The sequence below is a fragment of the Gopherus evgoodei genome, chromosome 8 (assembly GCF_007399415.2).
Source record: "Gopherus evgoodei ecotype Sinaloan lineage chromosome 8, rGopEvg1_v1.p, whole genome shotgun sequence".
In the NCBI taxonomy this organism is placed as follows: domain Eukaryota; kingdom Metazoa; phylum Chordata; order Testudines; family Testudinidae; genus Gopherus; species Gopherus evgoodei.
Window position 1 is genome coordinate 51,795,421 of NC_044329.1, and position 27,872 is coordinate 51,823,292.

Sequence of the window (27,872 nt, forward strand, 5' to 3'; positions counted from 1 at the left end):
CCTCCCCGCCGCGAACACCCCCTGACACAGCCCGAGCCGCGCCTCAGCTAGGCGGTCTCCCTGGAAACGTCGCGCCTTTGACAGCCCCGCCCACTCCGTTCCCGCTCGCAGCGCGCACGGCGATAAAATGGCCGCCGAGCGCCTATACCAGCTCCGCAGTGAGACCTTCGAGGACACGCCTGCTCCCGCGACTCTATGACTCTTCCTGAGGGGAATGAGAGGGGGCGTGGTTTATGCGGCGCTGGTCGCTAAGGGGTGTGGTCCCGGCCCCTGATCCGAAGCTGAAGCCTGGGATCGTTACTAGGGGGCGTGGCGGACGGGGGCTCCGGAAAGTTCCAGAGGGGCGGGGCGGGAGCAGCCTCCGCCGCGGCTGTGTCAGTGTCAGGCTGTCCCTTCCGCCAGATCGGGTGCAGCGCGGAAGGGGCGCCGCGGTACAGCATCCCTGACATGGCGTCTGCGCGGGAGGAGGTGAGGGGTGCCAGGGAGTGGGGTCGTAGTGCCCGGGGGCTGCGGGGCAAAGTGCACAGAGGGGCTGGCAGAGGGCACAGAGCCCAATGGGGGGGGTTTGCAGCGAATGTGGGGCCACACAGAGCCTAGTGGAGGGCCGGTAGGGGCAGGTTTTGCTCCTGCTTTCGGGCCAGCTGGTTGGGCTCCGTTACCCCTTCCTGGAAGCATGGTCCCCCTGTGTCCCCTTGGCCTGCCCCCGCTCCAGGTGCGCGGGTAGCTCCCGGAGCCCGGCCGGGGCGCACACGCGAGTTCTGGGAGGGCCACACCCCATAGTTCTCTCCTGCGAGCGCAAGAAATACGGCAAATGAGTGGCCCCCTCCCGGCCCTCTGAGCTCCTGGGCACTCAGCCCTGCTGGCCCTCCAGCCCGCCTGGCTGAGCTGCTTCCTGTGTCATTAGGCGTTACCCTGTGCTCTCTGAGCTGCCCTTTTAAATGGAAGGGTTTGGGTCTGGCTCTGTCCCTACAAAGCAGGCCACAGAACCCTACCCATCCACTTCTATAACAAACCCCTAACCTATGTCCGAGTTATTGAAGTCTTCAAATTGTGGTTTGAAGACCTCAAGCTGCAGAGAATCCACCAGCAAGTGACCCGTGCCCCACGCTGCAGAGGAAGGCGAAAAACCTCCAGGGCCTCTGCCAATCTGCCCCGGAGGAAAATTCCTTCCTGACCCCAAATATGGCGATCAGCTACCCCCTGAGCATGTGGGCAAGACTCACCTGGTCCCTTCTGATCCTAGAATCTATCAGTCTATGAGTCAGTGTTCCTCCCACCTTCCCCTTACTTCCACTGCAGCTGCTGGTCCTTCCCTGCTGCAGCTACTCAGGCTGCTTGCTCCATCACGGGGAGGAGAAGAAAGTACCTCTGGCTGCCATTGCTCCCAATGCCTGCCTTTCTTCCCTGCCTGGCCGTGGGAGCCCCACAGAGATCAGCTAGGAGCTCTGCTTCCAAGGGGAGTGCTTTGGAAAGGCTGGCTCTCCTCTCCCACAGAGGAAATAGAGGAGAAGCTCCATGAATCTGCTCCAGCCAGCGTACACATTAGCTTGTTCCAGCTCTGTGTGGTCCAAATGGTACATATCCAGTTGGGGATAGCTGGGGTACATCCTTCGTGGCACCTGTACTGGGGTGTGAAGAAAGAAGCATAGGACTGGCTATGCTGACTCTACACCAGGGACTGGCAAACTTTTTGCCCTGAGGGACACATGCGGGTATGGAAATTGTATAGCAGGCTCCAGCTGGGGGTGCAGGCTCTGGGGTGGGCTGGGAGGTCCAAGAGAGGGCTTTGGGCTGGGACAGGAGGGGGTCAGGGATGCAGGCTCAGGACAGCGCTTACCTCAAGCAGCTCCCAGAAGCAGCATGTTCCCTCTCCAGCTCCTACGTGGTGGGGCAGCCAGGTGGCTCTGCGCTGCCCTGTCCAGAGGTACCACCCCTGAAGTTCCTATTTGCCATGGTTCCCAACCAGTGGGAGCTGCCTGAGTGGCACTTGGGGTGGGGGCAGCATGTGAGCCAGAAGAGGGACATGCCCAGCTCCATGCAGCTCCCGGAAGCAGTGGCAAGCCCCCAACCCCATTCACTGGTGGGAAATTGAGGGCTGGATTAAAACATCTGGTGGGCTGGATGTGGCCCCTGGGCCATAGTTTGTCCACCCCTGCTCTACATGCATTAAGGTAAGTCCAATACCTTACAACCTTTCAAAGCTAGAAAATGGAACTTTGTGCCATTAGAAGGGGGGAAATTTCAGTTTTTTCCAGAGGAGGACACAGTGGAATGTAATGGTTGTAACTGTTTTGAAGACAAAAGGCATTGTATTAGTGCTTCACTAAGTTGTATTAACCCATTGCCCTTTAACCTGCCACCTGTCCAGCTTCCCACAGATACTTAGCAGCTCAGCACCCCATGGGAAGGGTCCTCACCCCATCCTTCTCTCCTCTGAGTGGCGCAAAAAGAATGGAGAAACAAAAGGTGTAATTGCTTATCTGTAATTCAGTTTCTGTGAAAGTATTGTCTTGCACACGTCTCACTTCTGGCCTCTGCTCCCTGGCATCAAACAAGTGGAATTCCCTACTCTAACGATGTTTTTTCTAGGCCCATAGGGGTAGTTGTAGCAGGTAGGAATGTATAGTCTTGTGCTAGTATGGAGCTTAACCATTGCACTTAAACCTTTCCATTCAGTTCCTGACTTGGGGTCTGTCTACACAGGGAAACTTACTGGCATGACTATACTGGTCCAGTTATACTTACCCTTTTGATGATCCAAAACTGAATAATGGGATGGGATGGGGGTGACTCTAGGAGGCAAGAGTCCTACTGGGCTCCCCGACTTTGGAAAGAGGATGTGCCAGACAGAACAAAGCAGGATTCCTCCCTAGAAGCAGAGTCCAAGCAATAGTTCTTTGTAAATGTATGGAGTGAAGAGCAAGCAGGAAAGGCTGTTTTGCATGTCTAAAACAGAAACATCCTTAAAGAAAAGCAGGGCTACTTGATGCTTCTTCTCAGACAGAATGAAACTGGAGATTAAGTTTTAGGCCAGCCAGGTTATGGCAACCTGAAATGCAGTCAGCCATTTAGACATGGTCCTCCTAATGACGAGGTTGTGTAAGGAACTGATATCAAAATAATGTCCATGGCTTAGCTATAGTCAATATCTTTTTGCTGCACAGCATTTGTTACACTGTTTGCATTTTGCTTGCATGCATGCCTGTCCTACCCACAAGTAGAGGAACTTCACTAAAATATTTCCAAACTGGGTCTCTTTTACAACCTCCTGCCGTTGTAGGTTTTCCTTTCCAGTGAGAGAATGGTATGGTAGATCTCAAATCAATGAAGGCTACACTCAGAAAGACCTCAAGACTTCTGGAATATGCTGCTCAAACAGTTTCACTTTTGTTTCTACTGTCTGTCCCTTCCTGCTCACATTTATCTCCAGACTTCTCCTTGTCCAGATCTGTTCAGTCCCCAATCTTCTATTCACTGAACGTTTTGAAACTTTGCACTTTTAGAGATAAGGGATTGATTATGTGAACACAAATTTGCAGAGGGACAATAGGCTTCAGGTCTGTTATTTCTCACCTCTAAAAACATGTTTGCTGTTAACAAGCATGTTATCTCTGGAGACACAAATCCAGTTTGAGAACTGCAAAACTAAGCATCTCTGATGGTGTCTTCTAGATCAGCGTTCCCTAACGCGATGCGCCCGCGGGGGCATCTAAATGCGCCTACGTCCTGGCCGGCGGTCGAGCATCTGCTGAAATGCCGAAATTCGGCTGCGACGCCTCTTGATGATGTCGCTTGTCGGTGGCAAATGACATCAGAGAGGCGTTGCCACCGAAATTCAGTGGCATTTCAGCGGATGCTTGACCGCCGCCACAGTCCTTCGTCTGGCGCCCGCCAGACAAAAAGGTTGGGGACCGCTGTTCTAGACTGAGCACTGAGTCCCATTGAGTAGATAGAAAGTTTTACCTAAATCTGTACAGAAGCCTCTGGAATCCCATAAGATTGGGTCCCTAATCCATGAACTATTGGAACTCATTTACAAAACATTTTCTTAAACATGACATGAATATATTGTCTCATACTATGGAATTAATAATCCCTCTTTAGATGGATTTTTATTTAAATCTGTTTTTTATAAAATGCTTTGAGGAAAAAACTTAATGATTTTAAAAACAAAAACTACTCATTTTTATCCACCCTGCTTTTGGAACTGTTGGGCCTGTAGTGGCCAAAAGGCCACGGGACCACCAAAATATAAAGGGCTGAACATAATCTGACTAGAAGGCAAAGAGAAGTAACTGGAGCAATCATAGCCAGGATGTGCTGAAGAGCCAGAGCCACACAAGTGAGACATGGGATCCTTTTTTAAGGCTGTCAAGCAATTAAAAATTAATCATGCGATTAATCACACTGTTAAACAATAGAATACCATTTAAATATTTTGATGTTTTCTGCATTTTCAAATATATTGGTTTCAGTTATAACACAAATATTTGTGCCATAAAAAACAAGAATGTATTTTTCAGTTCACCTAATACAAGTACTGTAATGCAATTTATCATGAAAGTTGAACTTACAAATGTAGAATTATGTACAAAAAATAAGTGCATTAAAAACAAAAAGTCCACTCAGCCAATCGCTCAGACAAACACATTTGTTTACATTTGCAGGAGATAATACTGCCCGCTTCTTGTTTAAAATATCACCTGAAAGTGAGAGCAGACATTCGCATGGCACTGTTGTAGCCAGTGTTGCAAGATATTGACATGCATCCATGCTGATGATGGGTTCTGCTCGATAATGATCCAAACCGGTGCAGACCGACGTATATTCATTTTCATCACCTGAGTCAGATGCCACCAGCAGAAGGTTTCTTTTTTGATGGTCTGGGTGCTGTAATTTCTGTATCGGAGCGTTGCTCTTTTAAGACATCTGAAAGCATGCTTCACATGCTGTCCTGATCAGATTTTGGAAGGCACCTCAGATTCTTAAACCTTGGGTTGAGTGCTGTAGCTATCTTTAGAAAGCTCATATTAGTACCTTCTTTGCATTTTGTCAAATCTGCAGTGAAAATGTTCTTAAAATGAACAACGTGCTGGGTCATCATCTGAGACTGCTATAACTTGGAAATATGTGACATAATGCAGGTAAAACAGAGCAGAAGACGTACTATTCTCCCTCAAGGAGTTCAATCAAAATTTAATTAACACTTTTTTTTTTATACTAGTATCATCAGCATGGAATCATGTCCTTTGGAATGGTGGCCAAAGCATGAAAGGGCATACGAATGTTTAGCATATCTGACACGTAAATAGCTTGCAATGCTGGCTGCAAAAATGCCATGTGAACGCCTGTTCTCACTTTCAGGTGACATTGTAAATAAGAAGCTGGCAGTATTATCACTGTAAATGTAAACAAATTTGTTTCTCTTAGTGATTGGCTGAACAAGAAGTAGGACTGAGTGGACTAGTAGGTGCTAAAATTTTACATTGTTTTGTTTTTGAATGCAGTTATAGAACAACAACAAAAATCTACATTTGTAAGTTGCACTTTCATGATAAAGAGATTGCACTACGGTACTTGTATGAGGTGAATTGACAAGTACTATTTCTTTTGTTTCGTTTTTACAATGCAAATATTTATAATAAAAAAGTGAGCACAGTACACTTTGTATTCTGTGTTGCAATGGAAATCAATATTTGAAAATGTAGAAAACATCCAAAATATTTAATAAATTTCAGTTGATATTCTTTTAACAATGTGATAAAACTGCGATGAATCAGTTTTAAATTTGAGTTAATTACGAGTTATCCACAGTTAATTGACAGCCCTAGTTTGTTTGTTTGTTTTTTAATTAATTGGTTGAGGTGTCAGGATTCAAACCTAAAATCTAAGACAATAGATTTGCTATTTGATGAATGTTAATATTGGAATGGAATTTAATTAGGATAACCCCTTCTTTATTGAGTCTGGGGAATGCTAGCTTACTAACTTCAATGCCATGTTCTTGTCAAGGTTATTTTTATCTTGAATGCTACTCTTCAGATCAGGATACTTAAGCTGTGTCTAGGCTGCTCATGTTCCAGCGGCTTGGATGTGCTGCCACAGCTACCCCATTGTAAGGTACATAGCGTAGCCATTCGTTGTTGCCAGGTGTCATAAACAGATAGTTAAGGGTTAATGTCTCTTTCACCTCTAAAGGGTTAACAAACAGTGACCTGCAACACCTGACCAGAGGACCAATCAGGAGACAAGATACTTTCAACACTGGGTAGAGAGAAGCTTGTGTGTGTGTTCTTTGTCTGTGTTCTCTCTGGGATCTGAGAGTGCGGACGTACTACAGGCTCTAATTTTCTATTCAAGTAGTAAGTGCAAGTAGAAAGGCGGTTTAGTCTTTTTAATTGGTTTTCTTTATTTGCAAATGTGTATCTGGCTGGTTGAGTTCTAATGTGTATTTGGCTGAAAGTATTTTAAATTGTATTTCTGCTGGAGGAGGCTTTTCTCCAGTTTCTATAAGCTGAAAGACCCTGTAATATTCCATCTTGAATTTACAGTGATTTTCTTTATTCTTTTTTCTTTTATTAAATGTTTTTCTCTTTAAGACTGGATTAATTTTTTCCCCTTGTTAAGGCATAGGAATTGAGTCTGTACTTAACAGGGAGGGGAGAAGGGTGGAATCCCTTTGTTTTAGATTCATGGAGCTTGAATCTCTCTCTCTCTCTCTCTCTCCAGGAGCCCAGGGAGGGAACACCTGGAGGGGAAGAGAAGGGGGGGAAATGGTTTATTCCCCTTGGTTGTAAGACTCAAGGAATTGGGGTCTTGGGGTTCCCAGGGAAGGTTTTTGGGGGGACCAGAGTGCCCCAAAACACTATGGCAGTGTATCAGATCTAAGCTGGTAATTAAGCTTAGAGGAATTCATGCTGGTACCCCATTTTTTGGACTCTAAGGTTCAGGTTGGGGATAGAATACCATGACACCAGGAGAGAGCTCTTCTGACAACGAAATACAACTGCCTCTCCCGCCAACGTAGCACTGTCCACACTGGCGCTTTTTGTCATTAAAACTTTTGTTGTTTGGGGGAGTGTGTGTTTTTTTCCACACCTAGAGTGACAAACGTTTTAATGATGCAATGCAGTGTAGACATAGCCTTAGTTATTCTTAACTAGTCGATAAGTTTATTCCTAAAGAACCACATAGGTTTGTAATCTACAGTGTTATTGAGTTTGGATATAGAATATTCTAGGCATGTACTGAATACAACATACTGTCTTGCAAGCAGTTGATATGGAACAGCATTGAGGCCAAGCACTTATACTACTGAACAACAGGAATCACTGAGATTTCTTGTTACACTTCCCACCAGGCATCATCAGTTCTTTAGTCTCTCTAGTGCATTTATTGCACTTTAAGTAATTTTTCCAAAAGGGATATCCTTGTCTTAAGGCGCTCTTATGAATAGGGTTCCTGTTCTTTGCAATGTTTGGTTTGAATTGGACAAGTTGAAAACATCAAAAGGAATTGCAAAAAGTTATTGTTTGAGGTTCTCTTAGGCCAATGTGCTTGGACTTACAAAGGAGAAACATACATCTAGCATTGCTTAGTGAAATCCAAAATATGGTTATTTGAGGTCTCACTAGAAAGTGTAGACTCGCCATGAGAGCTTTCAGTTACTTACATTAAAAAACAAAGCAAAACTACTATATCTGGAGAGAGTCTCACCACTTCTCAGTTTTGTTAACTTGGATAGGGGAGTCTTTTCATGGGGTTAGTCCAAGCGTCAGTAGCACTTCTGAATTTTGCAGCTTTTGTGAATTCAGCAAAACGGTGGGGTCCCCATGGTGACCTCAGTCTATATATGCTGTTTCAGGTTCATCGGGGGCCAGGCAGGGCTTATGCACATGTATTTCTTATTTCTGTTGTCCATTTGCCAGATAGGTTCTTGGATTTCAGTTTCTCGGCTGTTGCCATTGATACACACTGATGCCATCTACTGGATAACATTTCTTTGATACTTCATGGAGGCTTTTTTCATTCATTTCAAGGTCTATATTTCAGTAATTTTCTGTATTATCCAGACTGTTATTTGGAATTCCCTCTTTAAACAATATATTTTAATATTTCAAGGCTATATACAGGTGGTTATCTTTCAGTATTTTTTTCCTTCTTGTGCCATATAATTCATACCCCTTCTGTAGTGTCACTATCACTCAGAGAAACAAATTCCATATAATTTCTGTCACTTACTGCTGGAGTGCATGGTGTTGCGTCTCTCTCTGCATCTGGCACCCTCTGCTGACAGCTACTGTAGTGGTCAGTCTCCTTTTTCTGACTTGGCCCTCCAGCTGGGTCACAATTTAGACCACTCCTTCCAGGGAAACAAAGTCCAACAGAAAACAGTCTAATGCCCTCACAAAAGAATCATCTACCCCACTTCTGGGCTCCATGGTTTTCACACTCTTCTCTCTGGGCTTTCCACTGTTTCTCTCTTTCTGAGGGGTCTCTCCCTTGGAATCTCCATAAAAAAATCCCACATTACAAATTAAAACCAATTTCTGCCCTCTGAGTTTGACCTCATCTCTATTGCTCTGTTCTTCAACTTAGCACCTTCCTGGTCTTTCCCCTAGTAGTCCAAATCCTGTCCTTTTATCAGGGCTTACCACTGGAGTCTGCTGCACTCCCAGAGCCTGCTTAGTTAGACCCACTTCTGGCCTCTTGCCAGACTTCCCCACATAGGAAAGGATCCTAGGGCACATTCCCTTCATAATCCCTCTACTCCCAAAGTTCTTCACTTTATACAAACAACCCCTTTCTGCTCTCAACTTTCTGCCTTTATGATTGCTCCTCCCCAGCTGGGTTTCATTCTCAGTTAAGCCTAGCCCACTCTCCAGGTGCAGGCTGGTATATAAATTGGCTTCTCAGGCCCATGTTAACTCTTTCAAAGCCTGTGAGGGGTACATATCCTATCACAGTTTCTCTAAACTTAGTGGATACAGTCCATACATTCTTTGATTATATTTAATACCTTTCATTTCACTAGAAAAAGAAACATTGTGAAGGAACAAGTTAACTTCATAGAGAGAGTGAGTGCCTTTGAGTCATCAAGCAGACAAATATACAACTTTTAATTTGAGGTGAAGGCTAGCTGGTTTGGCTTTCTTGGCATAGCAGGCAGTTTGTCACAATTGATCTTTGGTTTCTACTGGGGTTGACTTACAAGTTATTTCTAGTCAGCTTTCCTCCTATATAGTTTCTATCCTCATCTATGGTTCTTGATTAACAGATAGAAGAAGGAGATGAGAGAGTTATTCTTGTCTCTCTCCTTAGCTTTAGGAAAAGAGGTAGGAGTCACTGCTTTGAGTAGCTGGAAGATTCCTTTCCAAGGGAATGTGTATTTCAGCTTAATTGGTGGTCCTCGGGCAAATGTCCCATGTGTTGGATGGGCATATTGATTTCTATTGTCTTTAGTTCTAAGTGGAAGCTAAAATTCTGGAATATGCTTTGGGGTGATTAGTTGCAATCTTAGGGCTTGTCTACATCAGAAAGTTGCAGCGCTGGTGAGGGAGTTACAGCGCTGCAACTTAGGAGGTGTACACATCTGCAGGGCACCACCAGCGCTGCAACTCCCTTTTTGCAGCGCTGGCCGTACTCCCGTTTTGTCTCGGGTGTAGAGGATCCAGCGCTGGTAATCAAGTATAGACACTTACCAGCGCTTTTCTTGACCTCCGTGGAATAAGCAGGTATTCCAGCATACCTGAGGAAGCCTCTGGTAATCAAGCTGGTCTCCTTCCCCGGCTTGCTCTCGCGTTCCCCGAACCCCGAGCAAGCAGGTCTCCTTCCCTGAGGTTTGCTGGGTGGTTCCGGGAACGCGAGAGCAAACCGCGGCGAAGCTGGTCTCCTTTCCCGGTTTGCTCTCTCGTTCCCCGAACCCCCGAGCAAGCAGGTCTCCTTCCCTGCGGTTTGCAGGGTGGTTCGGGGAACGCGAGAGCAAACCGCAGCGAAGCTGGTCTCCTTTCCCGGTTTGCTCTCTCGTTCCCCGAACCCCCGAGCAAGCAGGTCTCCTTCCCTGCGGTTTGCAGGGTGGTTCGGGGAACGCGAGAGCAAACCGCGGCGAAGCTGGTCTCCTTTCCCGGTTTGCTCTCGCGTTCCCCGAACCCCCCTTGAAGCCGCCCAACAGCGCTGCAGTGTGGCCACATCTAACACCACTTGCAGCGCTGGTTGCTGTAAGTGTGGCCACTCTGCAGCGCTGGCCCTATACAGCTGTACTAATACAGCTGTAACAACCAGCGCTGCAAAATTTTAGATGTAGACATGGCCTCGGGGCTTATTGATTTCTATTGTCTTTAGTTCTAAGTGGAAGCTAAAATTCTGGAATATGCTTTGGGGTGATTAGTTGCAATCTTAGTTGTCATGGAGAAAAGCTACTTGTCTGCATTTTAAGATCCCATCCTTCAGAACTTACCAGTAATAGAATATTTGCTGTGTGTCCAGCTGGAAAAATCTGTCAGTTTTCCCCCTTCTATTGGCAAAAGTTCCAGTTTCTACCTTGGAAATGTATGGTATTGGACTACTATGTTGCTGGTCCAAGACTGAATACTGTCTGTCTTGTATCTTAAAGCAGTGTAACTTTTGCAGGGGAATTTCACATCTGAGAAGTGGTTAGAACTGAGGAAACACTTCTCCAGTAGGTTGATTTTTAAGGCTGCTGTTTGAAAGAGCTCAGGTGGTTAAATAAAAGTGTCCCAAGAAACCTTTAGTGGGCAGAGTTCAGGTGAGATGTCCAGAAATGCAGGATAAATAGTTACCTTATGTTTCTGAAATTTACCATGGGGATATCACTATCATCTCTCTGTGTGTATTCATTTTTTTCTTTAATAAATTAAGTAGTTAAATAAGGTAAAAATCTTAAATGAAAAAAACTGTGCCACAAGAATATCTGGATAGAAATTCCATGGATAGTAGGACTATACTACTGACCACCTGACCAGGATAGTGACAATGACTGTGAAATGCTACACAAGCAAAAAGCTCAATAACAATGGGTATTTTCAGCTATCCTCATTTGACTAGGTAAATATCATTTCAGGGAGTGATGCAGAGATAACATTTCTAGGCACCATAAATAACTGTCTAGAGGAGCAGCTACTCCTGGAACCCACAGAGAGAGAGACAATTCTAGATTTAGTCCTAAGTGAAGCACAGGATCTGGTCCAAGAGGTAATTATAGTTAAAGCAGTTGGTAATAGTGACCATAATGTAATTACATTTAATATCCTTGTAGGTGGGATAATACCAAAAATACCACCATAGGAACATTTAATTTCTAAAAGGGAAACTACACAAAAATGAGAACTCTTGTTAGTTGGAAATTAAAAGGTGTTGTCACAAGAGATAAATGCCTGCAAGCAGTAAGGGGACTATTCTTAAAAACACCATAAAAGATGCTCATCCTAAATGTATATCCCAAATCAGAGAAAACAATAAAAGGACCAAAAGAATTGCCACCAAAAAGACATCCTTTAAAATTTGGAAGTCAAAACCTACTGAGAATAATAGGAAGTAGCACAAACTCTGGGAGGTTAAATATAATAAAGGAGGCCAAGAAAGAGTTTGAAAAGCAACTTGTTAAAGACACAAAAACTAACAGTAAGAATTTTTTTACGCACATCAGAGGAAGGAAGCCTGCCAAATAGACAGTGGGGGCATGAAATGACAAAGGTGCTAAGTAATTATTTGCATGGGTCTTCACTGCAAAGGATGTGGGGGAGATACCCACATCAAAGCTATTCTTTTTGGGTGACAAATGTGGAGTAGTGTCCCACATTGATGTGCATATGGAAAAGGTTTTAGAACAAATTGATAAATTTAATAGTAACAAGTCACCAGGACGAGGTGGTATTCTCCCGAGAGTTCTGAAGAAGCTCAAATATGAAATTGCAGAACTACTAACAGTCATCTGTAACCTACCATTCACACAAGCCTTTGTACCACATGTCTGGAAGGGAACTAATGTAACTCCAATTTTCAAAAAAAGCTCCAGAGGTGATCCTGGCAATTACAGGCCAGTCAGCCTATCTTCAGTACTGGGCAAATTGATAGACACTGTAGTAAAGAACAGAATTATCAGTCACATAGATGAATGCAATTTGTTGGACAAGAGTCAACATGGCTTTTGTAAAAGGAAGTCATGACTTCATCAGTCTATTAGAATTCTTTGAGGGTGTCAAGAAAGCACATGTGGACAAGGGTGATTTTTCAGAAAGCCTTTGACAAGGTCCCTTACCAAAGACTTTTGTAAAGTAAGTAGTCATGGGATATTCATTGATCAGTAACTGGTTAAAAGACCAGAAACGAAGCATAGAAATAAACGGTCACTTTTCATAATTAAGAGAGATTAACAGCATGGCCCCCTAAAGATCTGTTCTGGAACCTGTGCTGTTTAACACATTCGTTAATGATATGTAAAATGGAGTGAACGGTGAAATGGCAAAGTTTGCAAATGATACAAAATGATTGAAGATAGTAAAGTCCAAAGCTGATCGCAAAGAATTACAGGGGAATCTCACAAAACTGAGTGACTAGGCAAGAAAATGGCAGATGAACTGTACATATAAAATTATGGGTTCTAAATTGGTTGTTACTACTCAAGCAAGAGATCTTCAAGTCATAGTGGATATTTCTCTGAAAACTTCCGCTCAATGCCCAGCAGCAGTTTAAAAATGCTAACAGGATGTCAGGAACTATTAACTGATAGAAAATATCATTATGCCACTATATAAACCACTATATAAACCCATGGTGTACTCATATCTTGAAAACAGTGTCCAGTTCAGAACTGAAAAAGGTTCAGAGAAGGACAACAAAAATGATCAAGGATATGGAACATCTTCCATAAAAGGATCTAAGAGGATTAGGGCTCTTCAGCTTCAAAAAGAGACAGTTAAGCGGGGATATGAGAGAGATTATAAAATCATGACTGGTGTGGAAAAGTGAATAGAGGAGTATTATTTACTCTTTCACCCAATACAAAAACCAGAGGTCACACAATGAAATTAATAGGCAGCCTGTTTAATACAAACAAGAGGAAATACTTCATGTAATTAACCTGTGGAACTGGTTGCCATGAGATTTTGTGATGACCAAAAGTATAACCAGGTTCAAAAAATAATTAGATAAATTCATGGAGGATAGGTCCATCTATGGCTATTAGCCAGGATGGTCAGGGATGTAATCCCATGCTTGGGGAGACCCTAAACGAGAAGACATGGGTGGAGCCCTCCAAATTGCCCTATCCTGTACGCTGTGGTATTGGCCACTGTCAGAGACAGGCTATTAGGCTTGATGAACCATTGTCCTGATCCAGTGTGGGAGCTCATATGTTCTTCTTATTTATTATTTGTATCGTAGCACCTAGGAGTCCAAGTCCTGGACCAGGATCCTGTTATGCTAGTACAAACACAGAAGAAAAAGTCTCTGCCTCAATGAGTAAAAACATCTGGAGTTTTTAGAGAGAAAAAGCAAGCTAAACACTGGGAGAAATTTGCAGACTGTTGAATAGAAAAGTGGCAATATTCTTGTTGCTTTGCAATATTTAATATTAGACTGGACAAAGCACTATAGATAGCAGTGCTACACTGGCTCCAGGGTGTGGGGTTGGGATGGACAAGACCCGTTCAGTCATATAATCCATCTCCAGTTTCTGTGACTGAGATGAAGGATAGACAGGGGAAAAAGGGAGGAGGTGTTGCCTTATATATTAAAAATGTACACACTTGGACTGAGGTGGAGATGGACATAGGAGACGGAAGGGTGGAGAGTCTCTGGGTTAGGCTAAAAGGGGTGAAAAACACAGGTGATGTCGTGCTGGGAGTCTACTACAGGCCACCTAATCAGGCGGAAGAGGTGGATGAGGCTTTTTTCAAACAACTAACAAAATCATCGAAAGCCCAAGATTTGGTGGTGATGGGGGACTTCAACTATCCAGATATATGTTGGGAAAATAACACCGCGGGGCACAGACTATCCAATAAGTTCCTGGACTGCATTGCAGACAACTTTTTATTTCAGAAAGTTGAAAAAGCTACTAAGGGGGAAGCTGTTCTAGACTTGATTTTAACCAATAGGGAGGAACTTGTTGAGAATTTAAAAGTAGAAGGAAGCTTGGGTGAAAGTGATCATGAAATCATAGAATTTGCAATTCTAAGGAAGGGTAGAAAGGAGTACAGCAGAATAGAGACAATGGATTTCAGGAAGGCAGATTTTGGTAAGCTCAGAGAGCTGATAGGCAAGGTCCCATGGGAATTAAGACTGCGGGGAAAAACAACTGAGGAAAGTTGGCAGTTTTTCAAAGGGACGCTATTAAGGGCCCAAAAGCAAGTTATTCCGATGGTTAGGAAAGATAGAAAATGTGGAAAAACACCACCTTGGCTTACCCTTGAGATCTTGCGTGACCTACAAAATAAAAAGGCGGCATATAAAAAATGGAAACTAGGTCAGATCACGAAGGATGAATATAGGCAAATAACACAGGAATGCAGAGGCAAGATTAGAAAAGCAAAGGCACAAAATGAACTCAAACTAGCTATGGGAATAAAGGGAAACAAGAAGACTTTTTATCAATACATTAGAAGCAAGAGGAAGACTAAGGACAGGGTAGGCCCACTGCTCAATGAGGAGGGGGTAACAGTAACGGGAGACTTGGAAATGGCAGAGATGCTTAATGACTTCTTTGTTTCGGTCTTCACTGAGAAGTCTGAAGGAATGTCTAGTATAGTGAATGCTTACGGGAAGAGGGTAGGTTTAGAAGAGAAAATAAGGAAAGAGCAAGTAAAAAATCACTTAGAAAAGTTAGATGCCTGCAAGTCACCAGGGCCTGATGAAATGCATCCTAGAATACTCAAGGAGTTAATAGAGGAGGTATCTGAGCCTCTAGCTATTATCTTTGGGAAATCATGGGAGACGGGGGAGATTCCAGAAGACTGGAAGGGGGCAAATATAGTGCCCATCTATAAAAAGGGAAATAAAAACAACCCAGGAAACTACAGACCAGTTAGTTTAACTTCTGTGCCAGGGAAGATAATGGAGCAGGTAATCAAAGAAATCATCTGCAAACACTTGGAAGGTGGTAAGGTGATAGGGAATAGCCAGCATGGATTTGTAAAGAACAAATCGTGTCAAACTAATCTGATAGCGTTCTTTGATAGGATAACGAGCCTTGTGGATAAGGGAGAAGCGGTGGATGTGATATACCTAGACTTTAGTAAGGCATTTGATACAGTTTCGCATGATATTCTTATAGATAAGCTAGGAAAGTACAATTTAGATGGGGCTACTATAAGGTGGGTGCATAACTGGCTGGATAACCGTACTCAGAGAGTAGTTGTTAATGGCTCCCAATCCTGCTGGAAAGGTATAACAAGTGGGGTTCCGCAGGGGTCTCTTTTGGGACCGGTTCTGTTCAATATCTTCATCAACGATTTAGATGTTGGCATAGAAAGTACGCTTATTAAGTTTGCGGACGATACCAAACTGGGAGGGATTGCAACTGCTCTGGAGGACAGGGTCAAAATTCAAAATGATCTGGACAAATTGGAGAAATGGTCTGAGGTAAACAGGATGAAGTTCAATAAAGATAAATGCAAAGTGCTCCACTTAGGAAGGAACAATCAGTTTCACACATACAGAATGGGAACAGACTGTCTAGGAAGGAGTATGGCAGAAAGAGATCTAGGGGTCATAGTGGACCACAAGCTTAATATGAGTCAACAGTGTGATACTGTTGCAAAAAAAGCAAACGTGATTCTGGGATGCATTAACAGGTGTGTTGTAAACAAGACAGGAGAAGTCATTCTTCCGCTTTACTCTGCGCTGGTTAGGCCTCAACTGGAGTATTGTGTCCAGTTCTGGGCACCGCATTTCAAGAAAGATGTGGAGAAATTGGAGAGGGTCCAGAGAAGAGCAACAAGAATGATTAAAGGTCTTGAGAACATGACCTATGAAGGAAGGCTGAAGGAATTGGGTTTGTTTAGTTTGGAAAAGAGAAGACTGAGAGGGGACCTGATAGCAGTTTTCAGGTATCTAAAAGGGTGTCATCAGGAGGAGGGAGAAACTTGTTCACCTTAGCCTCCAATGATAGAACAAGAAGCAATGGGCTTAAACTGCAGCAAGGGAGATTTAGGTTGGACATTAGGAAAAAGTTCCTAACTGTCAGGGTAATTAAACACTGGAATAGATTGCCTAGGGAAGTTGTGGAATCTCCATCACTGGAGATATTTAAGAGTAGGTTAGATAAATGTCTATCAGGGATGGTCTAGACAGTATTTGGTCCTGCCATGAGGGCAGGGGACTGGACTCGATGACCTCTCGAGGTCCCTTCCAGTCCTAGAGTCTATGAGTCTATGAGTGAATGGGCTCAGTAGTAAACCTCAGATAAAGAGACACGTGTTTAATGTACATATATGATCTTCTATTCTTAAACCCAGCTAGAGAAAGATTTGGAAGAGGTGAAAGAGCTCCTGAAAAACGCCACAAGAAAAAGAACTCACGATGTTTTGATGGCAGAAAAGTACAAGCTAGAGATGGAAATCAAGAACCTGCCACCACCCAAGCTAAAAGAAGACACTATAGAGGAAGAGAAATCACCAGCTGGGGGATACACAGTGAAAATCAACAGTTATGGTAGGATTGCTCTTCCACCCCCACTTCCTGCAGAGCTGTGTGTGACCAGAGTCCCAGGCAGTCACACTGAGTTTACTTAATTAGGGCAAACTGCAGAATGGGGCAGACAATCCCCAAAGCTTGTGGTCATTCCAATACTTAGATCCACCAAGCTAGCCACAAAATAGCTTCTGTCATACCTTTCTGGTCACCCAGAAGACAAAACACAGCTCCCTTAGAGCAACCCAGCCTTGGTCTTTCACCCAGACTGCCAAGTCAAATATGAAAGTTCTACTAATCTCAAAGGTTACACATTACCTCTCAGGTTAATGAATATTTCAGATCTTACCCAAATATATGCTTACAGCCAATTCTTACTAACTAAACTAAAATTTATTAAAAAATTAAAGAGAAGGTATTGTTTAAAAGATCATTATACGTACAGACATGAGTACAGTTCTGAGATCAGTGCCATAGCAGAGATGGTGAGCTTTAGTGTTGCAAGGAGTTATTGGATAAGGCTTGAAACAGCAGAGTTATTGGATAAGGCATAAACTGCTAACTGGTTAAGTCTCTGGTTGCTCCCAAATCATTGGAAGGTCCTCAGTCCCTTGGTTAGAATGCTCCCATACGTATAAGTCCAGAGGTCAGAGCAGGAAAGAGGCAAAATTGGGAAGTTTCCAGGGCCTTTGATAGTTTTTGCCATGTGGAGGAAAACCCATTGTTTCAAACAAAGCCTTCCGCACAGTTTGTGGAAAAATACAGGTAACAAGATGGAATTTAGGGTCATGATTTAGTCACATGCCCTTGCATGCTTTGCTGAGTTATAGCAGAGGCCATTACCCATACTCTTGTTAGAATGTTCACATGAAAGTCCGTCAGGTTTAGATAGGGTTGCCAGGCATCCGGTTTTCAACCAGAACGCCTGGTCAAAATGGGACCCTGGCAACTCCGGTCAGCACAGCTGACCAGGCCACTAAAAGTCCAGTTGGCTGCAGCAGCCAGGGCCTTGCGGCTCCCTGAAACTGCCCGCATGTCCCTCCAACTCCTTGGCACAGGCACTGCCCTGAGCACTGGCTCCGCAGCTCCTATTGGAGCTCACAGAGCCCCCTGGCTACCCCCACTCCCCAACCCCCTGCCCCAGCCCTGAGCCGCTTCCAGCACCCAAACTCCCTCCCAGAGCCTGCACCTCAACCCTCTGCCCTAGCCTAGAGCCCCCACTCGCACTCTGAACCCCTCATTTCTGGCCCACGCCCCCAGCCCAGAGCCTGTATCCCCTCCCACAACCCAACCCCTGCCCTAGCCTGGTGAAAATGAGCAAGGGTGCGGGGGAGAGAAGAGGGGGAGTGGAGTGAGCAAGGGTAGGGCAGAGGGGCAGGACAAGAATGTTCTGTTTTCTGCAATAAGAAAGTTGGCAACCCTAGGTGTGGATAGGTGTCTTCCATGGGTCATTGTGATCAGCCATTCAACTTGAATAGTCCCTTCACAATGTGCTGGCTACATACCTTGTGGGTAGTACCCAGAAGCAAACACATTTGAAATACAGGTATAGAGCCAGTATTCACAAATTTAGACATAAAAATGATGCATGCATACAAATAGGATAATCATATTAAGCAAATCATAATTTTTCCATAGACCCCTTACATGACATACTTTGTACGAGATTTGTTGCAATTATATAAGAGTGGTAGCAACTATGATTAAAATATGACCATGTGAATCATATAACGTCACACTAAGATTAATGATGTAAATGGAACAGAGTGCCAACTGGTGGTTAACTGGTTGACTCAGTTTGTCACTCGTACTCCCCTTGTGTGTGTGTGTTTAAATTACAAGGATGATAATTGCCCAATATGGGCATTGTGTTTTAAAGGTCAGAAGGGTTAAGGGATTCCAAGAGCAAAAATAAGCCTCCATCCCTGCTTTATCTGAGGAGGAGCCTCTTTCCTGGCACCAGCAGGAGATCCGGCAGGCTAGGTAGCCTAGCAGCTGCCACTGGGGGCTATTGGGAGCCTCTTAGGTTTAGCTGCAGTGTATGGGGAGGGTGGCAGGTTTAAGCAGTCCCAAATCTTCCAGCGTTAATGGGGAGGGGATTACCGGTCCCTGTCCTGCATACCCCTGACCCCTCCCAATACTTGGCAGATATGAGGGAAAGAGCAGGTGCTCTTCACTTTCAATCCAGGCAAAAGGTGCAGGGAGTGTCCAACATGCATCAGATAGTGCCCACAGTCCACTACCCTGCCCCAATTGAATGGAGTACTGGGTGAAAGTGGGGATCAAAGTAGGAGGCCAGAAGAGATGCAGCCAAACCTGTCACTCAGCTCTGATCCTGCCTGCTTCCCCTTTCTGCTAAGTCAGGCAGAGGTGCCTTGCTTCTCCCTGCTCTAGTAGAGTTGCTCTTTGATGCACTATGGGACCAAGGGAGCAGAGCCCCAAAGGGCATGCCTGGCCTCCCCTCTTCCATTCCACCCTTCTTTGAGCAGCTAATGGCTTCCCTCTGCAGGGCCGGCTTTATGACCCACTGGGCCCAGTTGGAAAACTTGGCAGCGGTCCGGGGCTTTGGCGGGGCGGGGATCCACTGTGGGTCTTCCGTGGCACCGAAGGACCCCCTGCTGCCGAAATGCTGCCGAAGACCCCTGAAGCGGGGCCTCCTTACGTGTGGGGCCCAATTCGGGGGAATTGGCGTAAAGCCGGCCCTGGCCCTCTGAAGGCAGTTTCAGTATTGTATGGCCTATAGTGGAAGGCATGTTCTCTTTTGGGATTGCTATGGTTGTTTCAGAGGAACACCACTCATGAGCAGGCAGAGGAAGGCTGGAAGAAACGTATCTAATTTTCTCCCTTGCAGGTTGGGATCAGTCAGATAAGTTTGTGAAGATTTATATCACTTTAAATGGAGTGCAGCAGCTTCCAGCTGAGAATGTGCAGGTCCACTTTACAGAGAGGTGAGTCCAGACTGTTGCTATGCTGTACCAGGAAGAGCATATTGGAAGAGCTGTACCTGAGATTCAGAGGTCTGTTGTATTGAGTCCCCTTCTGGGTTAAAAATTTAAATTGTCCATGAATACTTTGGCACATGCATATGTAGCTGTAGTCAGAGGATCTCAAAGCATTTTAGTAATGCTAATTAAGCCGTAAAACACTGTCGTAAGGGATGTGTTATTAGCTCCATTTTATGAGTGACAAAACTGAAACACTGAGACGTTAAGTGATTTGCCCAAGGTCCCACAGTAAATCTGTGGCAGAGCCATAAAAAGAAATATGAGCAGGACTTCTGACTTGTAGTTCCTTGTAACCTTTAGACAATAGTCCTTTCAAGGAATCTTCCAATATTGCAACAAGTAGGGAATCGGAAAGTCTGGACAAACAACAAAAGTTTGTGGGTTCAGTTTCCCAAGGAGTGGGGCTGTATCTCTCTCTTGTTAAGGGTCAGTTTGCATATTGTATATGATAGGGAAGTAAAGTGTGTGCATTCATTACACACTTCCTTTCTTTCTCCATTCTAGGTCATTTGATCTGCTAGTGAAGAATCTCAATGACAAGAATTACTCCATGACATTCAATAACCTTCTGAAACCCATCTCTGTGGAAGGCAGCTCAAGGAAGGTCTGTGTATCTTATCTTTGGAGGTATTTGTATAGACCCCCTCAGCATCTGAGTCATCTTAGCCTGATTCAGTAGAATCCTCCAATTTAGCCTTATAGGATTGCTCTAACCTCAAACCTTCTTTCTTGCTCTCTCCAGCCTCTAAAGGGAATTGTAATGGTGACTTTCACGTATTCTGTGGCTGCAAAATCAGCTCCTTGCTGCAGAATTGTGTGCCAGATTGATCCATGCTTTTATTTTAAAACATCAAGGGACGGATTTTTGTAGGTATAGAGGTTCCTAAAGATGCAGACAGATGCTTAGTGGGATTTTCAAAAGTGCCTAAACACCTTTGATGGTCTGGGCCCTAACTTCCACTGAAATCAATAGGCGTTAAGCACCCAACCTGCTTAGGTGCTTTTGAAAATCCTGTTAAGTGTTTCTGTGCATCTTTAGGCTCCTCAATATCCCTGTATCTGGCCCTGATGGTTGCAAAGAACAATTTTCCAAACATGAAGAGAGGGCTTGTCTACACAAACACTTAGTTCGTGGCAAGCAGGAGTGTGAATTTACCCTGTGCTAGCCTGCTATGCACTATCTGTCCATATGGACCCTGCTGAGGTACACTAAGAATTTGTTAGGCCATGTCTACATCTAAAATTTTGCAGCGCTGGTTGTTACAGCTGTATTAGTACAGCTGTATAGGGCCAGCGCTGCAGAGTGGCCACACTTACAGCAACCAGCGCTGCAAGTGGTGTTAGATGTGGCCACACTGCAGCACTGTTGGGCGGCTTCAAGGGGGGTTCGGGGAACGCGAGAGCAAACCAGGAAAGGAGACCAGCTTCGCCACGGTTTGCTCTCGCGTTCCCCGAACCATCCTGCAAACCGCAGGGAAGGAGACCTGCTTGCTCGGGGGTTCGGGGAACGAGAGAGCAAACCAGGAAAGGAGACCAGCTTCGCCACGGTTTGCTCTCACGTTCCCCAAACCACCCTGCAAACCGCAGGGAAGGAGACCTGCTTGCTCGGGGGTTCGGGGAACGAGAGAGCAAACCGGGAAAGGAGACCAGCTTCGCCGCGGTTTGCTCTCGCGTTCCCCGAACCACCCTGCAAACCGCAGGGAAGGAGACCTGCTTGCTCGGGGTTCGGGGAACGCGAGAGCAAGCCGGGGAAGGAGACCAGCTTGATTACCAGAGGCTTCCTCAGGTATGCTGGGATACCTGCTTATTCCACGGAGGTCAAGAAAAGCGCTGGTAAGTGTCTATACTTGATTACCAGCGCTGGATCACCAGCGCCGGATCCTCTACACCCGATACAAAACGGGAGTACGGCCAGCGCTGCAAACAGGGATTTGCGGCGCTGGTGGTGCCCTGCAGATGTGTACACCTCCTAAGTTGCAGCGCTGTAACTCCCTCACCAGCGCTGCAACTTTCTGATGTAGACAAGCCCTTAGTGTGCTTTGATATCTCCTGAACAAACTCTTAATGTGCCTCAGCAGGGTCCAAATGGACACCTAGTACGCTGCAGGCTAGTGCAGAGTAGGTTCACGCCCCAGCTTTCTTTGCCACAAACAAAATATTTAGGTAGACAAGCCCAGAAAGTAAATAGATGCCTGAATCTGTACACAGCCTGAAACAAGAGCTGAGCTACCCATTTATCTCAGTGGGATGTTGGCCTTGAAGTTGAATGATAGAAAATGTCATTAACTATTCCAGCGCTGATTATCTTAACTTCCAGCTAGTGTGCCTATCTGCAAACCCAAATCACCTCTCATTCCTATGTGCCAAAAGCCACATATGCCCCATACTCAACTGCCAACATTTACCGCTTCCCCAAATGACATATATAGGGTGACCAGATAGCAAGTGTGAAAAATCAGGACGGGCTGGGAGATAATAAGTACCTATATAAAACAAACCCCCCAATATCGGTACTGTCCCTTTAAAATCAGGACACCTGGTCATCCTAAACCTATAGGTTCTCAATCTATTTACCATTGTGGGCCGTATCCAATACTAGCTCTATGGTCCTAAGGATGTCATATGGTCTCAGATCTGTGCTGATTGGGCCCCAAGTAGCCCACAGGTTGAGAACACTGTCCTAGACATATATAACTTAAAAATGTGGGTCGTGGTCCACAGTTCTGTAAGGCAGCGTAAAATAAATTGAATTTAACATCAGCTTAAATAATGAGGGGATACTCTAGAAATATTCATTTTTCATATTGTATTGAATTAAAAAACTGAGGTTTTTATTGAGCTGAAGCAGAATGCAGGGGTCTGATTACAGAATTTAGGTCAAAGTTACAGCTGAATACACAGGGTCTTGCTTGTAATTCACTGGGGTGCTGCACTGAGGCCTGGTGATGTCTTCAGACTAGCTTTTTATCCCTGGAGATATGGGTTCAAATAGAGTTACCCCTGATTTCAATGTTATCATTACTGGACTCTTAGGCCATTTATCCTCATCACAAAATAGTGGAATAGCAAAGGGAGTTGCAGATCAGATTAGAAGTGGGCTGTGGGTCTGAAGTGGAAAAGCAGAGGCTATTGAGAGTCTAGACTGAGGTGCATTGTGTGCCCCTGTAGGTTCTTTTGAGTCCTTAAGCCATACTCTTGAAAATGTAAGCTGAGTCCTTGTGTTCAAGTAAAAAATGCAGAGGTGGACTGGCTAGAGTCATAAGCTGGGATGCTGTACTACTAGCACAGACCACAGCAGATAATGTCTGCTAATTCCAGGTGGTGCTAAGTAGTGCTAGAGATTTGGTGGGCAGTGTGCCTAGGTTTCAGGGATCAGAAAGTTCATATCTGATCATTGATTCTGAGACAGTCCTTAGAAAAGCTCATACTAATCCTTTTCCCCAGTTTTCCACTGGGGTGTAATATTTTTGAACCATCACAGAAAGAAACTAGGTATTGGATCTTTAACATTGATTGGTGTCTAGTCCCTCTGACCAGGTAAACAGGCCGTTGACCAGACAGACCACAATGTTTTCAGGATCTCAAGTATTGTGGGCCAGTTTGCTCCTGCATTGGGAGTGTGTTTTGGAATTCATAGAATATTTTCTGTCTCCCTTTAATACTGACTGCTGTTAGACATGACTGTGTCCCTTTTAGAGTGTTCAAAACAAAGTAACCCTTAGTGCCCCAGAGCCAAATACTTGATATAGATATAAAAATATGCCCCATATAAGAAAAAACTAGCCCAGACAGCAACTCTCTGAGAAAGGTATGAGCATCCAGCAATAGAATAATACCAGAAACTGTTCTGCTACTTTAATTATTGTGGATGCAACGAATATCGCCTACAATAAGTATCCTTAATTCACATCTTACCATCAGATTTTTTTCTTTGCCTCCCTTTACAGATCAAGACAGATATGATCCTTGTATTATGTAGGAAGAAACGGGAGGAAAAATGGGATTGCCTGACTCAGGTGGAAAAAGAGAGCAAGGAGAAAGAGTGAGTGTCTCCCCTTTCACTCCACCCCTAACAAAATTGCATTAGTCACCAAAGAAGGCAGATGTGTACTTGACTTTAACTTCTCTAGTCTACAAAATGAGAATTGTTGGTCCAAGGGCATTTAAGCGGTTTTACATCCTGAGAATTATTTAATTACTGTTTTCCTGATCTTAGTAATCGGCTGATCTGCGGATTCCTTTGGCACTAAAGATTAGTGCACTGGGAAGGAATTTGCACTGAGTTGCTAAAATCCTTCCGCCTTCTACTGCTTGAATGCTTCAGGTGGGATACACCTGGTACATCCTTTAAATGATTTTAATAGGATGTTGGTGAATGGTGCAGCACAGGAAGTTTAGAGAACTGTGGTGAAGACTAGCAATGAGAGGCTTAAAGTTAACTGTTCTTCAAGCCACATGGTCCTATCTTGGAGGCTGTATTCCTGAATAGCTGCTCTAATTGGGACTAAATGCTCTTAGAGGCTTTTTCCCTGCACGGGATAATGGAGTGTCTTCCACATCTCTGATGGCTTGAGGCTCTTTATGTCCCTCCTTTGTAGCTCGGTTCTGCAATCTTTTAAGGAGGAATAAAACAGGAGCCTGTCAGCATTGCTAGCAAATCTTCTGGGGGTTCATGGGTAGAGATTGGGCTATCTGAAAAGTTAGAATTCTGATCAAAACTACCTTCTTTCTGCATCCATATCTCATAATTCGTTAGCAGTTTGTTGCTTCCTTCTGTTGCATGCTGCACAAGGGACTGGGTACTGGTCATTGAACATATGTCTCCTGAATGCAGTATTTTACCACTAAGCCAGCCCTACAAAGGTCTGCACTGACTCCCTGTTCAAGGTGTTAGTCACAATATAGAATAGGCCTGCTACAGCCAGGGTTGTGAGTTCAATCCTTGAGGGGGCCACTTAGGGATCTGGGGCAAAAATCAGTACTTGGTCCTGCTAGTGAAGGCAGGGGGCTGGACTCGATGACCTTTCAAGGTCCCTTCCAGTTCTAGGAGATTGGTATATCTCCAATTAATTATTATTTTATTATTATTTAAATCCCTTAAAGTTGCAGGACCCAGCCACTTTGTAGATCAGCTGGGACAATCTTGCTGTCACACTCTAGGGCAGCAGTTCTCAACAGGGGGTCCACGAACCCTTTCAGGGGTCCCTGGGTCTAAAACTCAGAACCAGGTTCCCAGCTCCTCTAGAGGGGCTGAAGCAGGGAGCTGCAGGGTTAGTGCCCCAATCACTGGAACCCCCAGTGGGGCTGAAACCAGGAGCAGCTGGGCTGAATTCCCAAACCCCAACACTCCACACAGGGCAGAAGCCCTGAGCCCATGGGCAGAGTTGGAGGGACATGGAGATGTTCCCTCCCCCCAACCTACAGTGCAAGAACAGGGCAGTCCCGGGGCAGCTCCACACACACCCCTTCCTTCACCACCCACTGGTCAGGTTGGAGGCAGGAGGCCACAGCTGGGCAGTGCAGGAAAGCTGCTGCTTTCTGGCTGGTGCCATGGAGCAGGCAGCTGCAGCATTCCCTTGTCTCCTGCTGGTACAGTGGGTTGAAGCTGCAGGGGAGCCCTCCTAGCACACAGCCCCTTGCTACCCCCCCCTGCACCCTGAGCTACCCCCTCCTGGCAAACAGGCCCTAGCTACCCCTCTGCCCGCATACAGCCGCTAGCTACCCCTCTCCCTGCTGTTGAGCTGTTCTTAAACTTTTTGAGCTGAGTTTTCCCTGCCCCTCCCACCCCCCTTTTGAGTTATAATTTTTGGTTGTGCCTACTCCCCCCAACCCAGACAGGCGGTTGGCCTGCTGAGGTGTCAGGGGTGGATGTGGCAATTCCTCCCCGGACATCCCCGTGCAGAGGTGGCTCCAACCCCACTGGCCCCTGCCCATCCAAAATAGAAGTCAAACTACAGTAATTCCTCACTTAACATTTTAGTTATGTTCCTGAAAAATGTGATTTTAAGCAAAACAAAGTTAAGTTAAGGGAATCCAGTTTCCCCATACGAATTAATTTAAATGGTGGGGGTTAGGTTCCAGGGAAATTTTTTTCACCAGACAAACTATATATAATACACACACACACTAAAAGTTTTAAACAAACGATTTAATACTGTACACACCAATGAAGATTGTGAAGCTTGGTTGAGATGGTGTAGTCAGAGGGTGGAATATTTCCCAGGAATGCCTTCCTGCTAAATGATGAACTAGCGCTCGGCTGAGCCCTAAAGGGTTACCACGTTGTTAATGTAGCCTCACACTCTACAAAGCAGAAGTAATGGAGGGAGGGGAGGCAGCATGGCAGACAGAGACAAAGATACACACCCTGTATGTGAGAGAGAGAGATGCGCATTGCCCCTTTAAGTACGCTGACACCACTCTCAGGAAGTTGAGACAGCAGCTGCGGCCAGCATCTGTGTCCCTACCCTGCTCTATATGGAGAAGGGGTAGGCAGAGGTGGAGGAGGGGGATGCCCCCCCTCTTCCTCCTTCCCTCCCTGCACAGCAAGCAGGAGGCTCCTGGGAGCAGCTCCAAGGCAGAGGGCAGGAGCAGCACATGGGGGGGGGGGGGGTGAGACAGCTCCAACATAATGTTTCTTTTTATTTTCCACTTTGTCTAGACAATGCCCTCTTTCTCTTTTTGAAGATGCCAAGCTCAGAGGATTCAGCTTGAGACTCCATAACACCCTTTCCCAAAACCCAAGGCAAAATTCTACATAATGCCATTTTTTTGGTGTAAGAATTGTTAAAACATTTAAAGTTTGGCAGAGAATTGTTACAAATGACTGAGGCTCCTAGGCATTATGATAATACAGTGATAAGCTTGTTTCATGCATATCCATCTGTCTTACAGGAAAGCCTCTTATGACACCTCAGACCCTGGTGAGGGGCTGATGAACCTTCTGAAAAAGATGTATGCAGAGGGAGATGATGAAATGAAAAGAACCATTAACAAGGCCTGGGTTGAAAGCAGAGAGAAACAAGGCAAAGGGGATATGCCATTAGATATTTGAAACTACTCCAAAGGCTGCCTTGACATGGACCTTCCATATGGGACTTTTGCTGTGCTGCAGAGATCAGTTCTACAAATGCATTGTTTACACAACCTTCTTCCAAGCAAAGACACTTACCTGTTTTCCATTTCAGGTTGGAGAAAATATTTAAATAAAATACACTTATAAAGCATTTCTTTCCATCAAGTGGTTTCCTCTTCCCTGACGACTAGGAAGTATTTGTATCTGTTCCCTCCCCTTCCCCCTAAGAGCTTTTTATTGTTCTGCTCATCCAAAATGTCTGTAAAGCTGATAATTATGCAAATATAAAAAGAAGAAAAATCCTAAGTTATTGTGTGCTAGTCAACATGTTACTTGGCTGCCTTTGGCTATTTGGTTCCTAGCCCTAATGTATTAACCCAGCTCAAGCAACTTTCTACAGGCAGGAGAAACTACCAAACAAACCTCAAAAGGACAGACATGTCTAAATTGCTGAAGCCAGCTTAATTATAGGTGTGGAATCTGCATCTTTGACTCTAGTTACTAGCTTACTGCGCTGGAAAGTAGCTCTTGCCTGCTGTTCTTTACAGAAGGGCAATGGCAAGAACCCTGTAGAAAGCATGCTGAGCAGATACCTGTTGCTAGTCAAGAGACTTGCTTAAGTGCACCCAGGAAAAGCTGAATGTGACAAGCTTACCTAGCATTTGCCTGTGGCAGGCAATCCACCCATTTTTCCAACCACCTCCCCAAAATGCAGGAGCCACGGCTGAGTAACAGCAGTGCAGTTAGTAGCCATAGAAAGGAAAGATGCAAGAACAATGTTTGGACTAGCACAAGGCAGAAGCATAACTAAAGTGCTTGATCATTGACAGGAAGATTCTGTACCAACCTAATGAATTAATAAGTTGCTATAGGCATGACCCCCTTTCTTTAAAAAAGGTGGTGCTGTCTACTAGAGTACAGTACAACTGTTGACCTCCTCCCACCCTACTTTGAGATGGGTAGGAGCCTAGAGGTCAACAGCACTAAGCCTTAGCCCCCAGGTTGGTCAATGTGGAATTCATTATAGCTTCCCGTATTAGCAGCAGGAAGCTGCTCAACCATTGCTGCTATAAAAAGGAGCCTCTGCATGCTTGGCAACTGGCAGAATATGGGTAAAAGGTAGGATTGAACACATGCTCCTC

The 27,872-nt window shown here is 44.9% G+C and overlaps 1 protein-coding gene across 2 annotated transcripts; it reads left to right on the forward strand.

The window, feature by feature from the left end:
* The first annotated feature begins 347 nt into the window (after positions 1-347).
* Positions 348-27,036, forward strand: CACYBP (calcyclin binding protein). Of its 2 annotated transcripts, none has more exons than XM_030571949.1 (6): positions 348-468; positions 16,476-16,671; positions 19,502-19,598; positions 20,160-20,259; positions 23,603-23,697; positions 26,550-27,036. In XM_030571949.1, the coding sequence occupies exons 1-6, from the start codon at positions 448-450 to the stop codon at positions 26,707-26,709; spliced, it is 669 nt and encodes a 222-aa protein (XP_030427809.1). In that variant the 5' UTR covers positions 348-447; the 3' UTR covers positions 26,710-27,036. The 2 variants fall into 2 exon arrangements, with proteins under 2 accessions (XP_030427809.1, XP_030427810.1); XM_030571950.1 differs by lacking the exon at positions 348-468 and adding an exon at positions 1,308-1,712.
* Positions 27,037-27,872: the final 836 nt, after the last annotated feature.

Bases quoted from the DNA above. Each gene is read 5' to 3' on its own strand.
- CACYBP (XM_030571949.1), top strand. From the start codon at position 448: ATGGCGTCTGCGCGGGAGGAG. The intron at 469-16,475 runs GTGAGGGGTGCC...TCTTAAACCCAG, and splicing joins TGGCGTCTGCGCGGGAGGAG to CTAGAGAAAGATTTGGAAGA. The intron at 23,698-26,549 runs GTGAGTGTCTCC...TCTGTCTTACAG, and splicing joins AAAGAGAGCAAGGAGAAAGA to GAAAGCCTCTTATGACACCT.